The following is a 13,971-nucleotide window of genomic DNA, read 5'->3' on the forward strand; positions in this document are numbered from 1 at the left end:
ACAGTCAGAGATCACTGGGGTCACTGACGAAAACCTGTCGACGCCATGACAAAAATAAGGCTTGCGAATGGATGATGACCTGCAGGCCTCGAAGGACACTGCTACGAGGAATCGACCACGATACGAGGACTTACTGTGCCATGAGAGTAAGGCCCAAGTGGAACCGAGAGGGACCTGGCGCAGGAACAAGGCAAAAATAGCCAAAAAATAATGGATTAGTTTTCTAGAAAAAAGTACGAGCTCCAAGACTGTGAGACAGACTACAGCTCCACGGAAAAAAAAGAGACTGAAGAGGGACCCCAAGTGGACCATGGATTAGGGCATGTTGAGCATCCTCAGTGTGCCAGAATTCTAGAAACTTTGACAGAAGTTTTCCGTACCGGGCTCCATCTGATGTCAACCATGTGTGAGGACTACCATCCTGCTTGTCCTAGGAGAAGTCACGTTTTTTAATTAACTTTTTTAGAATAGAAAGTCTGCCCAAAAATTTTTATCTAGCTGATCAAAAGCTCAAACCATACTTAGCAAGTGGTAATATTTTGAAGCTAGGATGCTTTCCATAAAGCATAATGTAAATAAGGGAAACAACAGTAAACAAAAAATTTCAAAGTTGAGGGATTTTTCCCCACAAATCTTTATAAACGTACTTTTAAAATAATTTTCTGAACTTTTCATAGGATATCATAACAATAAACTGAATTTATCAAGGTCACAATATTCACGCTATTATGAACAATGAAGAAAATTCTCAACAGTGAACACTTGACAAAATACTGAAGCAAGATATTACAAAAATTCTTAATACGCCAACATTTCTCTGTTATGTAAACGATTTTTGTCCAAAGTATTAGGAGAGGAAAGTGCAGGTTTCATGAAAGTGTCTGTGGGTTCCAGTAGGTATTAAAGATATGTAAAAGACTGAAAACAAAGACTAAACATTGTTTTTGTAATTGTGAGAGAGAACATGGCTTTTAACGCTTGTTTAGAAGAGATTCTCTCCTTAGAGGTCTTACTGCTCTATTTCAGAATCAATACACAGAAATGTGAATTTGACAGCAGCTAAATTTTCTACTCCCCTTCAAACCAAGTAGCAATGACCTGATTCTCCCAATGAGATTTTAGGACTCCTTTCTAAATGGTAGAAATCCAACTGAGAACTAGGAGATTTTCTGTTTGCTTTATGTTTGATGCACGATTATGTTTCAGACCAATCCAAGAAAAAATTATAGAAATGTAAAGGTTCAAGGAGAATACCTTACAAAATATAACTTGCAGACTTGTTTCTTCTTCAACCAGTTTAGGGATTTCTATTACCTCAGGTTTAACTAAATGAGGTAGGAGCAGAACCCTGGTATTACATCTAACTATGCTATTTTAAATTTGCTATTTACTACATTAACTTAAGGCAGCAGAGATAATTTTCCTACATTTTGTATAAATTATGATCCACAATCAAAAGCAAAACAGTCCAGAAAACTGGAAAATGTTTAAAATCTTTTCAGATTATGATACAGGATAAAGCATGTTTTAGAACATTTCTATTAAAAGCATTATTTTAAAAAAAAGTCTCAAACTGCAAGTACTTAAAACAGCTGTACAGATTCAATAATCTAGGATCTAAGCTTCAAATAAAATTGTGAAAAAATAATTTTGAAAATATATCTATGCTTCATTAAAAATAGAGGTTACAAAAAGGTTCTTCTGCACTATAAAAGGCTAACTAAACTAATCCATATAAAATGTATTAAAAGAACTTGAAAGCTAATAGTGTCTTTCTTTAGATGCTAAACACTATATAACATCTACATGTCTATACAATTGTTTAGATATATATTTTTTACAACCCCCTACAATCTGGGAAAAAATAGAAAGGGGCACTTACATTCTAAAATAATTCAAGTGTAACTGTAATGCTGTGTAATATTTTTATTTTGTCCTGAATAACTGAACTATGTTTACCACAGTTCTGGGATATCAGTGCAGATGCAAAAAAAGTTGCAGAGGATGGCTCAGTGGATAGAAATGTTTCCTTAAAACAATAACCTGTACAGCATAAGAATGTAAAACTAACTTCATGTGGGTCGGTTCACAACTTATATCTACAACAGTGTTGGCGGTGATAACTGCAGTTCATTTGCTGTGCTAATCATCTTGTATCCAGTGCCACCTCTGCTTTGTTTTGGACTTCAACTTAGTATGCTCAGCAGGTGGATTCTCAGTCTTCTGAAGATGGTGCTCCTCAAGATCGTGTTCAGAACATAATAATTGCCCATCTACTGTGGTATACAAAAGTGTTTCATCTTTATGCTCCTTGCAGAAAGAATTTGGACAGAACTGGCAAAATGTACTAGAAGGCTTCCCACAAACATCACAGTGATGCCAAGGACACTCCCACTTTCCTGTGAACAAAGAAAAATAGTTTTTCTTTTAAACAAAATTTATGCATCTTGCAATAAACCCTGAAAAATGATAATCCCTATTTCCTTATTTATATTTACAAATATCTTAAAGTAAGCTTATTTATACTGGTTATTTTTGATTTGATTTGCCTTTCCAACACTGTGCTCAAAATGAGGTGCAAGATTGAATTGCAACAGATAATAAAAATTACTAAGAAAACAAATGATAAACAAAAGTTTAAAAATCTCAGTTACAGTAGAAAATAAATAAAAATTCTGTTCAATACATAAAGACTAATCAACTTAAAAATATAAAAAACAGTTAATCCAGTTACAAATAAAAAACTACAATTAAACAAAATGGGGCGGATTTTAAAAGGGTTACGAATGTATATTACGCATGTAACCACAAAAACCCGCTCCTGTGCGCGCCGAGCCTATTTTGCATAGGCCCGGCGATGCGCGCCCTGGGGTGGGACCGAGGCCTCTGGCACAGCGCCCGTGCCGGGGGATCGCATGCCGGCACGAGCAACTTATGCCTGCCCGGAAGCAGGTGCAACTTATTTAACAAAGGACAGGGGGGATTTTAGATAGGGCTGGGGGGGCGGAGAGAACAGGGAAAGCTATCGGGGCTCCCCTAGGGTTCGGCGCGTGCAAGGTGCACAAGTGTGCAACCCCTTGCGCGCGTCGACTCCGGATTTTATAACATGCGGGCGTAGAATTGTGCACGCCGGGTTGTGCGCACAAATTTAAGTCCGCGCTTACCTACTAAAATCTAGCCCAATATTTTACAACAAAAGGCCTGACAAACTGTTGTGTTTTGATCTGACCTCAAAAACAATTTATGGTGACAAGTCTTTTGAGGAATAGAATTCCACAGGCAAAGGGCATAGCAGGAAAACCTTCACTCCCCTGTCCCCCTAATTTTACTTCCCACAGAAGGAAAATACAGCAAGTATGCTTTCCTGTGAACATACTTCTCCAGAGACAGCAGGATGAACTAGCCATAGCATTGGTTCTCAACCTTTTTTCTGTTGGAACACACCTGATAGATGGTTCTCACATGCGTAACACCAATGAACATGATAGTCATGGGGCTAAATGTAAAGCAAAATTGCTTACGTTGTAATAGGTGTTATCCCAGGACAGCAGGATGTAGTCCTCACATATGGGTGACTTCGGTAATGGAGCCCTATACGGAAAAACTTCTATCAAAGTTTCTATGAAACTTTTGACTGGCACCAGAGTGCCTACAGAGCATGCCCAGCATGTCATGATATTCCCTGCCACAGGGGTCTCCCTTCAGTCTGTTTTGTAGCAATTAGCATTAGCCAAAAATAAAATAATAAAACGTATCGGACCCAACTCCGCAGGGTGGCGGGTGGGTTTCGTGAGGACTATATCCTGCTGTCCTGGGATAACACCTATTACAAGGTAAGCAATTTTGCTTTATCCCAGGACAAGCAGGATGCTAGTCCTCACATATGGGTGATTAGCAAGATAGAGGCTGAGTCATTTGGGATTGAGGCAACAGTGAAGTATTGTTGTTGAAATGAATCAGCCGAAGATCACAGCAGGTTGGATGTAGAAGGAGTTGGGATTACACTGGAAACAAGTTCTTTAAGACAGATTGTCCATAGGCTGAATCTTGTCTTCCTTCTTTGTCTAAACAGTAGTGAGCTGCAAAGGTGTGAAGAGAACTCCATGTTGCTGCTTTATAAATGTCCAGAATAGGTACAGAGCGAAGGTGTGCTACTGAGGTTGACATTGCTCTGACTGAATGTGCTTTTACTCGCCCTTGAAGAGTAAGGCCTGCTTTTTCATAACAAAACTGTATGCAATCTGCTAGTCAGTTTGACAAAGTATGTTTGCCCACTGCTTTACCTGGTTTGTTTGGATCATAAGATACAAATAGTTGATTGGACTTTCTTTGGACTGTAGTGCGGTTTAAGTAGAAGGATAGCGCACGTTTACAGTCCAAGGTATGTAAGGCTCTTTCTCCCTGGTGAGAGTGAGGCCTTGGAAAGAATATTAGTAAAAGTATAGATTGGTTCAAGTGGAATTCCATGACTACTTTTGGAAGGAATTTGGGATGAGTACGGAGGACCACCCTGTCATGTAGGAACTTTGTAGAAGGTTCGTCTGTGACAAGTGCTTGTAGTTCACTGACTCTTTTAGCTGATGTAATGGCTATGAGGAAGACAGTTTTCCATGTAAGAAATTTAATGTCACAGGTGTCTATGGGTTCGAATGGGGAACGCATGAGCCTGGTTAATACTACGTTTAGGTCCCATTGTATGCATGGGGGATGAAATGGAGGTTTAAGGTGCGTTAAACCTTTCATAAATCTACTAACGAGAGGTTGTGTAGAGATAGGTGTGTCTCCCAGCTTGTTATGGTAAGCTGAGATTGCACTCAAATGTACTCTTACAGATGAAGTCTGAAGACCAGAGTCTGAAAGATGGTATAGGTAATCTAGTAGTGAGGTAGTGGGGCAAGTGAAAGGATCTATAGATTTCTGAGTGCACCACAAAGTAAACCGTTTCCATTTGTAGGAATAATTCTTTCTAGTGGAAGGTTTACGTGAAGCTATCAAAGCACTTGAGATATAGTGGTTGGAAGGTTGAGTGGTTGTAAGATCAAGCTTTCAACATCCAAGCTGTCAGGGATAGGGATTGAAGGTTGGGATGTCGCAACCGACCCTGTTCCTGAGTTATGAGACTGGGAGCTACTCCCAGGAGAATGGGATCCCTGACTGAGAGGTCTAGCAGTGTGGGAAACCATACCTGCCGAGGCCAGTATGGGGCTATGAGTATCATGGTCCCTTTGTCCTGTTGCAGCTTCACTAAAGTTTTGGTTATGAGTGGTATCGGTGGATATGTGTATAACAAGCCTGAGTTCCAATGGCGAGCAAAGGCGTCCTTTGGCAGGCTGTCCTCCTGTCGTAGGAGGGAGCAATAATTGTTCACCTTGTAATTCAAATGGGACGCAAAGAGATCTATTGTAGGTTGACCCCAATGTTGAAAGATCTTGGTTGCTATCGCTGGATCCAAGGACCACTCGTGTGGTTGGAACTGACGACTGAGGCGATCGGCTATTATGTTGTGGATGCCTGCTAGGTAAGTGGCCCGTAGAAGAACTGAATGTGCTAGGGCCCAGTCCCAAATCTGTGCTGCTTCTTGGCAAAGGAGGTAGGAACCTGTTCCCCCTTGTTTGTTGATGTACCACATGGCTACTGTGTTGTCTGTTTGGATCAGAACAGTCTTGTGTGAAAGGCAGTCCTTGAACGCATGTAGCGCATAAGCTCTAGGAAGTCTGGAAAGAAATACGACGAGTGAGATAATCAAATTTGCAGATGACACAAAATTGTTCAGAGTAGTTAAATCACAAGCAGATTGTGATAAATTGCAGGAAGACCTTGTGAGACTGGAAAATTGGGCATCCAAATGGCAGATGAAATTTAATGTGGATAAGTGCAAGGTGATGCATATAGGGAAAAATAACCCATGCTATAATTACACAATGTTGGGTTCCGTATTAGGTGCTACAACCCAAGAAAGAGATCTAGGTGTCATAGTGGATAACACATTGAAATCGTCGGTACAGTATGCTGCGGCTGTCAAAAAAGCAAACAGAATGTTGGGAATTATTAAAAAGGGAATGGTGAATAAAACGGAAAATGTCATAATGCCTCTGTATCGCTCCATGGTGAGACCGCACCTTGAAATACTGTGTACAATTCTGGTCGCCGCATCTCAAAAAAGACATAATTGCGATGGAGAAAGTACAGAGAAGGGCTACCAAAATGATAAGGGGAATGGAACAACTCCCCTATGAGGAAAGACTAAAGAGGTTAGGACTTTTGAGCTTGGAGAAGAGACGACTGAGGGGGGATATGATAGAGGTGTTTAAAATCATGAGAGGTCTAGAACGGGTAGATGTGAATCGGTTATTTACTCTTTCGGATAGTAGAAAGACTAGGGGGCACTCCATGAAGTTAGCATGGGGCACATTTAAAACTAATCGGAGAAAGTTCTTTTTTACTCAACGCACAATTAAACTCTGGAATTTGTTGCTAGAGAATGTGGTTAGTGCAGTTAGTATAGCTGTGTTTAAAAAAGGATTGGATAAGTTCTTGGAGGAGAAGTCCATTACCTGCTATTAAGTTCACTGAGAGAATAGCCACTGCCATTAGCAATGGTAACATGGAATAGACTTAGTTTTTGGGTACTTGCCAGGTTCTTATGGCCTGGATTGGCCACTGTTGGAAACAGGATGCTGGGCTTGATGGACCCTTGGTCTGACCCAGTATGGCATTTTCTTATGTTCTTATGTTTATCTGAAAAGAGGATTCGGTTTTTGTCCACGTCCCTTGGGTCTTCAGATGACCAACGTGTGCTCCCCAACCTAAAGTGGACGCATCTGTAGTTAATGTCACTTGGGGAACTGGATGCTGGAAAGGCAGACCTTTGAGCAAATTGTTCATTGATGTCCACCAGAGGAGGGAGGAACGCAGTTCCTGCGTTATCTGAATGTGAGTGGACAATGGTTGAATGGCTTGAATCCACTGTGTTCTGAGTGTCCATTGCATTAGTTGCATGGTCAATCTGGCCATGGGAGTGACGTGAACTGTGGAGGCCATGTGACCGAGTAGGTTGAGGCACTGATGAGCTGTAACTTGAGATTGATTTCGGAGAGAGTGTGCCAGGAGAGCAAGTGTTTGTGCACGGTCTCTTGGAAGAAAAGCTTTTGCTATGATGGTGTTTAAATCTGCACCGATGAATTGTAGTAGGTGAGATGGTGTGAAATGGGATTTCTGGTAATTGATGAGAAATCCCAAGGAGTGAAGCAAGTTGACTGTGAGCTTGAGGGAATTGAGAGCTCCTTCTTGTGTCTGACTCCTGATGAGCCAATTGTCTAGATAAGGGAATACATGCACCTTTTGTTTGTGGAGGTGTGCCACCGCCAGACACTTTGTGAAAACTCGAGGTGCTGAGGCTAGGCCGAATGGGAGCACTCGGTATTGAAAATGTTGTCCTTCGACCAGAAATCGCAGGTACTGGCGATGAGGAGGAAAAATGGGAATGTGAGCGTAGGCGTCTTGAAGATCCAGAGAGCAGAGCCAATCCCCTTTTAGAAGAAGAGGTAGCATGGTGCCTAACGATACCATCCTGAATTTTATTTTGAGAAATTTGTTGAGATTTCTGAGGTCTAGGATAGGACGTAGGCCTCCGGTTTTCTTTGGAATGAGGAAATAGCGGGAGTAGAATCCTCTGCCCTGCTGAGCCCTGGGAACTGGTTCTATGGCCCTGGCTCTCAGAAGGGTGGATAATTCTGTTTTTAGAAGTTTGGAATGGTGGTTCACTGTCCAAGAGGAGATTGGTGGAGTTTCTTTTGGTACAGTGAGAAAATCCAATCGGTACCCTTGAGCTGTAATGGAAAGTACCCATTGGTCTGTGGTTATGGAGTCCAAGTGTGATGGAAAAAGGCTATACGACCTCCTACTGGCAGGTGTGGGAGTGGATTGTCGGATGGGCTGCTGCTCTCTGATTGTCTTTCAAAACCCAGACGTTGATGCAGTCTGAGGAGGAGGGTGAGGCCTGGCAGGCCTTTGCCTAGACTGGGGATGCTGAGCTGGGCGCGATGGTCTTGCCCGGCTGGTTGGGGGATAGTAGCGTCATTGGCGGTAGTAAGGACGCCTTGTATCCCTTCTAGGAAGTCTCCTGGCAGGGGGTTGTGACTCTTGAGGTAGTAATGAGAGTTGTTTGAGAGTCTCAGTGTGGTCTTTTATCGTGGCAACTGCTTCCTTAATCTCGTCTCCAAACAGGTTATCTCCCAAACAAGGAAGGTCGGCCAGTCTTTCCTGTACCTCTGGTCGTAGATCGGATGCTTTAAGCCAGGCCCATCTACGAGCAGTTATTCCTGAAGCCGAGAGACGAGATGCAGTTTCAAAACTGTCGTAGGTCGCCCTAACCTCATGCTTGCCTGCCTCTAGGCCTTTATGTACCACTTGATGAAAGGGTTCCTGATATTGATCAGGAAGTGTGTGAACGAGCTCTTGGACTTGTTTCCAAAGATTTCGTTGGTACTGGTTCATAAAAAGTTGATAAGCTGCAATCCGAGATACCAACATAGATCCCTGGAAAACTTTACTTCCTAAATTATCCAGGAATCTGTTGTCCTTTCCTGGTGGTGTTGAGGAGTGAGTTTTTAACCTTTTTTGGGCAGACTCCACTAGCACAGATTGGTGAGGTAGTTGGGTCTTTTGGAATCCAGGAAATGGTTGGATGCATCTGACCTTTTGTTTACCGATGCAAGTGATCCAGGATGTTCCCATATTCGGTACATGAGTTCTTGTAGTACCTCATGCACCGGCAAAATCTCTTTTGGAGGATCTACAAATTGTAGAACTTCCAGTGTTTTTTGCCTCGAATCCATCTCTGACTGCAACTGGAAAGGAATAGTTTCCGCCATTTCCTTTACAAAGTTGAAAAAGGATAAGTCTTCCGGAGGAGATTTCCTACGGTCCTCAGGAGGTGATGGTTCAGACAGCATGTTCTCTTCTGAAGAGAAATCTGTATCGGTATCTGTGCCTGAATCTCTTGGGGACCTCACTGGTTGTGGCCTAGTAGGTATCAATGGTGTCACCTTTGGTATTGGTGGAAGTAAAGGAGACCGTGGCTGATGAGGCCTAGGAACTCCTGAGGGTCCTGGAATAGGTTCTTCATCGATGTCTTGTGGTTTTTTCGATATGGCATCGAGTAACGTGTCCAATTTATTCATCAGAGGTTGAAAAATAGAAAACTCTGAGGGTGGCACCGATGGAGTCATCGGTGGAATCGATGCCGGAATCGGACGCGGTACCGATGGCATCGGTGGCGGAATCGATGGAGGTATCGGCATCGATGGTGATGGATCCGACGGCATCGGAGCTGGTGTCGATGGCGACATCGGTGTCAATGGCTGGACTGGCACCGTATCAAGGAGTGCTTGTCGAACCGCTTGATGGATATATCCATCAAGTTCCGCCCGCATAGCTGATGGTATCAGAGCAGCTATGGGGGGAGGCGGTGATGGCAATACCGATACCTCCTCAGGGCCCTGAGAAGGTATGGTGCCCTGCACCGGTATCAGTGGGGATCGCCCTGGTACCATAAGCCTCGGAGACTCCGCGCTCATCTGAGCTTTCTTAGCGGAGGAGGCCGACTCCGTCGATGGCTCAGCGGGTACCGGTTCGATGGCGTGCTGGCGTCGATGCCGATGCTTTTCCTTTTGCTTTTCACTGCCTGAGGTAAACGCCTTTGACGATGGCGAGGGAGAGGGAGTAGAAGCATCTCCGGCCTCACCTGGAAGTCGTCTTTTCAGAACTACTTGCCGTATCAATCCAGAAGGCGATGACTGGGCTGACATCGAGGCTGTTGGGAGCAGTTGAATTTTAAAGAGATGCTCCATTTTCTCCATCCGGAGCCGACGTCCTTTCGATGTCATCTCGGCGCATAAATTACAGGACCTGACGTCGTGTTTTTCGCCAAGGCAAAGCACACATTCCTGGTGCGTGTCTGTTATGGACATATTTCTCGCACAATTCGGGCATTTTTTAAAACCTGAGGCCATTTTAGCCAGACAGCTGTCGACGACTATGGCTCGAAAAACCAGTGTGGAACCGACGAAAAATAAAGGGAGAAAAACTTACCCCGATGGTATGGAAGGGAGACCCTTGCGGTGGAAAGTTTTTCCTAACTTTTTTCTAAAGTTTTGCGTGTAGTGAAAAATCACCACAGGACTCCAGATTAACCGCGAGGCTAACGGCTCCGCGGAAAAAAGAAGACTGAAGGGAGACCCCTGTGGCAGGGAATATCATTGCATGCTGGGCATGCTCAGTAGGCACTCTGGTGCCAGTCAAAAGTTTCATAGAAACTTTGATAGAAGTTTTTCCGTATAGGGCTCCATTACCGATGTCACCCATATGTGAGGACTAGCATCCTGCTTGTCCTGGGTTAAACATATACTCTGCATATACAGGAACCACCCCAGCCCCCCCCCCCCCCCCCAAACAATGGGTGCAGAGCAGAACTAGGACATTCCCTGTTCAATTCTCCATATAAAAAGATTTTTCTGGTGTCATCTCAGTAACATCATCAAACTCTCTCTCTTACCAGGTGCAATAGCCCTCCATATGAAAAGACAGTAATTTACTACCAATGCATATCCTATTGAGAAAACACAAATATGGAGACAAACAAATGGAAACCCCAAAAAAGCCATTCTGCATGCAGTGCAAAACTGGAGAACTGGAAACAAGGATCTCCCAGGATCTGCAGAAATGTATACAAACTAATGCGCAAAAAGTTACACCTGTGTTATGGAATGCACTGAAACAGTAACAACCCTACCTATGAAAATGCAATGCTACAAATATTTAACCAGACCCTAAACACCAATACACCTCTCCTATTAGAAACAGAACAAGTTGCTATAGATCCCTACACAGAAACAACACATTTGCAGAATACCCTTACTTGGGTCACACATGCAGAACACAGATAGACTCCTCACCAAATACAGAATAAAGTGACCATCAAGTTAATTTTTTTTCCATTATTACACTGCATACACTCAGTCTGGCTTCTTGCTGTTTCCCGCTCAGTTTTTGTCTATGCATTTTTTTTTATACATGCCTCAAGAAATATAAAAATTATAAAACCAGAATATAAAAACTTACAAAATTATTAAAAATTCTCCAAACACCAATAAAATATTTCAAATAGCAGACAACACACAGTACCCAATAATTAAAAATGGCAATCAAGAAAGAAAAACTTAAAAAGCCACTTTTACTTACTCTATCCAGCAAATCTACTCCTTTCTCTTGTAGGCCAATAGCATGCACCAGAAGCAGCAATGGCTGCTGAAACTCTGTCCCTGCACTTCTCTTCCTTAGGGCCCATGACTAGTCTGTCTCACACACACCAGTCATACCTCCCTGACCAGTCTCTTGCTCTGTCACACACACACACCAGTCACCTCTCTGACCAGTCTCTTGCTCTGTCACACACACCCAAAGTCACCTCCCTGACCAGTCTCTTGCTCTGTCACACACACCAGTCACCTCTCTGACCAGTCTCTCTCACACATTATCTCTTACTTACACAGTCTCAATCACACACATTCTCTCACATACACACATGCTGGCTCATTCTCTTTCTTACTCACTTACACCCACCCCCAGCACACTTGTCAACTACAGCACAAGGCATCCTGGATCTGCACTGGGCGACTGAGAAGGGCAGCTGGTATGCAATTAAAGCAGAATTGTGACAGGCTGGGAACAGCAGCAGGAGTAACTCTCTCCGGCCCCGCAGTGGTAAGAAGGCAGCACTCATCTGTTTTCCTGGGCTGCAATCATCGCAGTGCAGAGCAGTCAGCTGAGAATAAGGCCATGGGGATTTCCTGCCGTGTGGCTGTTTGGAAATCTGACGATTAGCTGTTCCAGGTTTGCGACAGTGAAGGACTATCTCGGAAAGGAGATGAAAGTGCTCCCACAATCGCGGGAGGTGAAGGGAGCCTTGGGACATGGTCTCTGCAGCAGCAGCATGGCCCTTTCTTCCCACACATCCTCTGAACATAACTTCCTCTTCCGGGCTGCAGGGGCGGGAAGAAGAAAAAGCCATATTGTTGTTGCCAGCTTCCATGAACACTGCTGCTTGAATGTGCTGATAATCTGGGCAGGAATGGCAGAAGTGTTTGTCAAATTGTGTTCATCTTACTGGGGTGGAGAGGGAGGGAAGAGCAACGGGAGACCAGGAAGTGTGCGACACACCGGTGTGTTGCGACATACCAGTTGAGAACCGTTGAGCCATAGCATGTGGCTGATGTCATCTGACTGCACCAACACAGACCCAGCTCTCAGAGCTAATGAAGACTTTACTGGGCATGTATGGAAGTTCTTGTGAACACACACTGCCTCAAGAACCCTTCAGTCTCTTCCAAAGCTTAGGCATTTGCAAGGTAGATGATTTTCCAGGTAGGCAGGCAGGTGTTAAGTATGACTAATCCATCTTGCTTTCTATGGAAAATCCTGTTTACAGGTAAGCAAACTTACTTTCTCCATCAACAAGCAGGCATGAATCAGTCAATGTGTGGGGATTTCCAAGCTGAGGGCTGGATTGCAAATATTTAAAGACTACCGAACCCCACTAGTAGAGAGTGGACGTCTGGGTGAAAAGGCTGTGCAGAACTGCTTGCCCAAAATTAGTCTCTCTGGGACATGCTGTCCACAGTAGTAGGATGTGAAGATGTGAATAGATCAAGCAGCAGTTTTGAACATGTCTTCAACAGAAGTGGCCCTAAGCCACTGAAGGCACCATGGCTCTCACTTGATTAGCTTTGACAGAATATAGTCAGCATGTAAAGGTGCTATATAGTCTAATAGCCAACTGGACAGAGTTTGGCAACTGCCCCCCCGTATTCTATTAGGATTAGAGAACACAAAGAGATGATACACTTAATGAAGCTGAGTTCTCTTTAGGTAGTATGCCAAGGAGTGAAGAGCCCATTCTTTTTTGTGTGTACGTGGCCTTAGAAAGAATAGTGGTAGCAAAATAGCTTGATTAATTTAGAATTCAGAGACCACTTTCAGAAGGAACTTAGGGTGGTTTTATGAACTCAACCCATCGTGAAAAAACTGAAAGCACGATGAATATGAAAACCAGAGTGTGTAGTTTACTTATTCTTCATGCCAAAGCGACGGCCATGAGAAATAATGCTTTCCAGATGAGCAAGTCCCACTGACTTGTTATTATTATTATGACTTATTATTCTAATTTCTTACTTTTTTGTTTTGGTACAACTTAAAAGTTCTGTTTCAGGGACTGCTGAGGGAGCGGCAAAAAAAAAAAAAATTAGAAAAGAAATAATATAGGTAAGGGCATAAAGGCCCAAAGAGATACAAAATTTTGAAGAGACTGGACATGTCTATATGGTAGCTTGGATGAAGAAAGACTGAGGCATGTGTGAACTCCCGCGAAAGCTCAGTAAAGTCTTTGAGTTCTGAGAGCTGGATCTGTCTTGGCACCGTCACAGGACTTCACCCACGCATTATGGCAGATGAAATGGGTTAGAGGAAGGTTGCTGAAGAACCAGTATTTTCGTAAGAAGTATTTGGTATACCCTGAAAAAGCACATAAGAACGTTGTACCTATTATGGTGGGCAAATTTAATAGGATTAACTTTGCTTATTTAAATGCACGCGCGGCCAGAAATAAGGAAGTTGAAATCACTGAGTTAATTCAAGTTAAAAACCTTGATGTTCTGTTTCTTACTGAGACATGGGATGCAGAAGCCAATTCCCTTCTATTGAATCAACTGTTCCCTCCCGGTTATGTTTATGAGGGATACTAATGATTTATAAAAATAATCTGTAACAAGATTACCCATATGTTTTAAAGCTAAAGTGGAAGGCCTTATATGTTGCATGTTTTACAATTTTAGTTTATCAGCTGCCAGCTTGCTCTGTAGGTGATTTATTATGGCTTACTGAATTTATAATGTTGCAGCTTACAATATAGAATTT

General features: G+C 43.0%; 1 protein-coding gene across 6 annotated transcripts in view; it reads right to left on the bottom strand.

Annotated features, from left to right (window-relative positions):
• Positions 1 to 1,163: 1,163 nt before the first annotated feature.
• Positions 1,164 to 13,971, bottom strand: part of NSD2 (nuclear receptor binding SET domain protein 2) — a 467,195-nt gene continuing 454,387 nt past the window's right edge. For all 6 annotated transcript variants that reach the window (XM_029592506.1, XM_029592533.1, XM_029592496.1 and 3 more), the window contains exon 23: positions 1,164 to 2,399. In XM_029592506.1, the coding sequence (XP_029448366.1) occupies positions 2,143 to 2,399 (257 nt within the window). In that variant the 3' untranslated portion in view covers positions 1,164 to 2,142. The remainder of the gene's footprint in view (positions 2,400 to 13,971) is intronic.

Source organism: Rhinatrema bivittatum, chromosome 1, assembly GCF_901001135.1.
Source record: "Rhinatrema bivittatum chromosome 1, aRhiBiv1.1, whole genome shotgun sequence".
Taxonomy (NCBI): Eukaryota; Metazoa; Chordata; class Amphibia; order Gymnophiona; family Rhinatrematidae; genus Rhinatrema; species Rhinatrema bivittatum.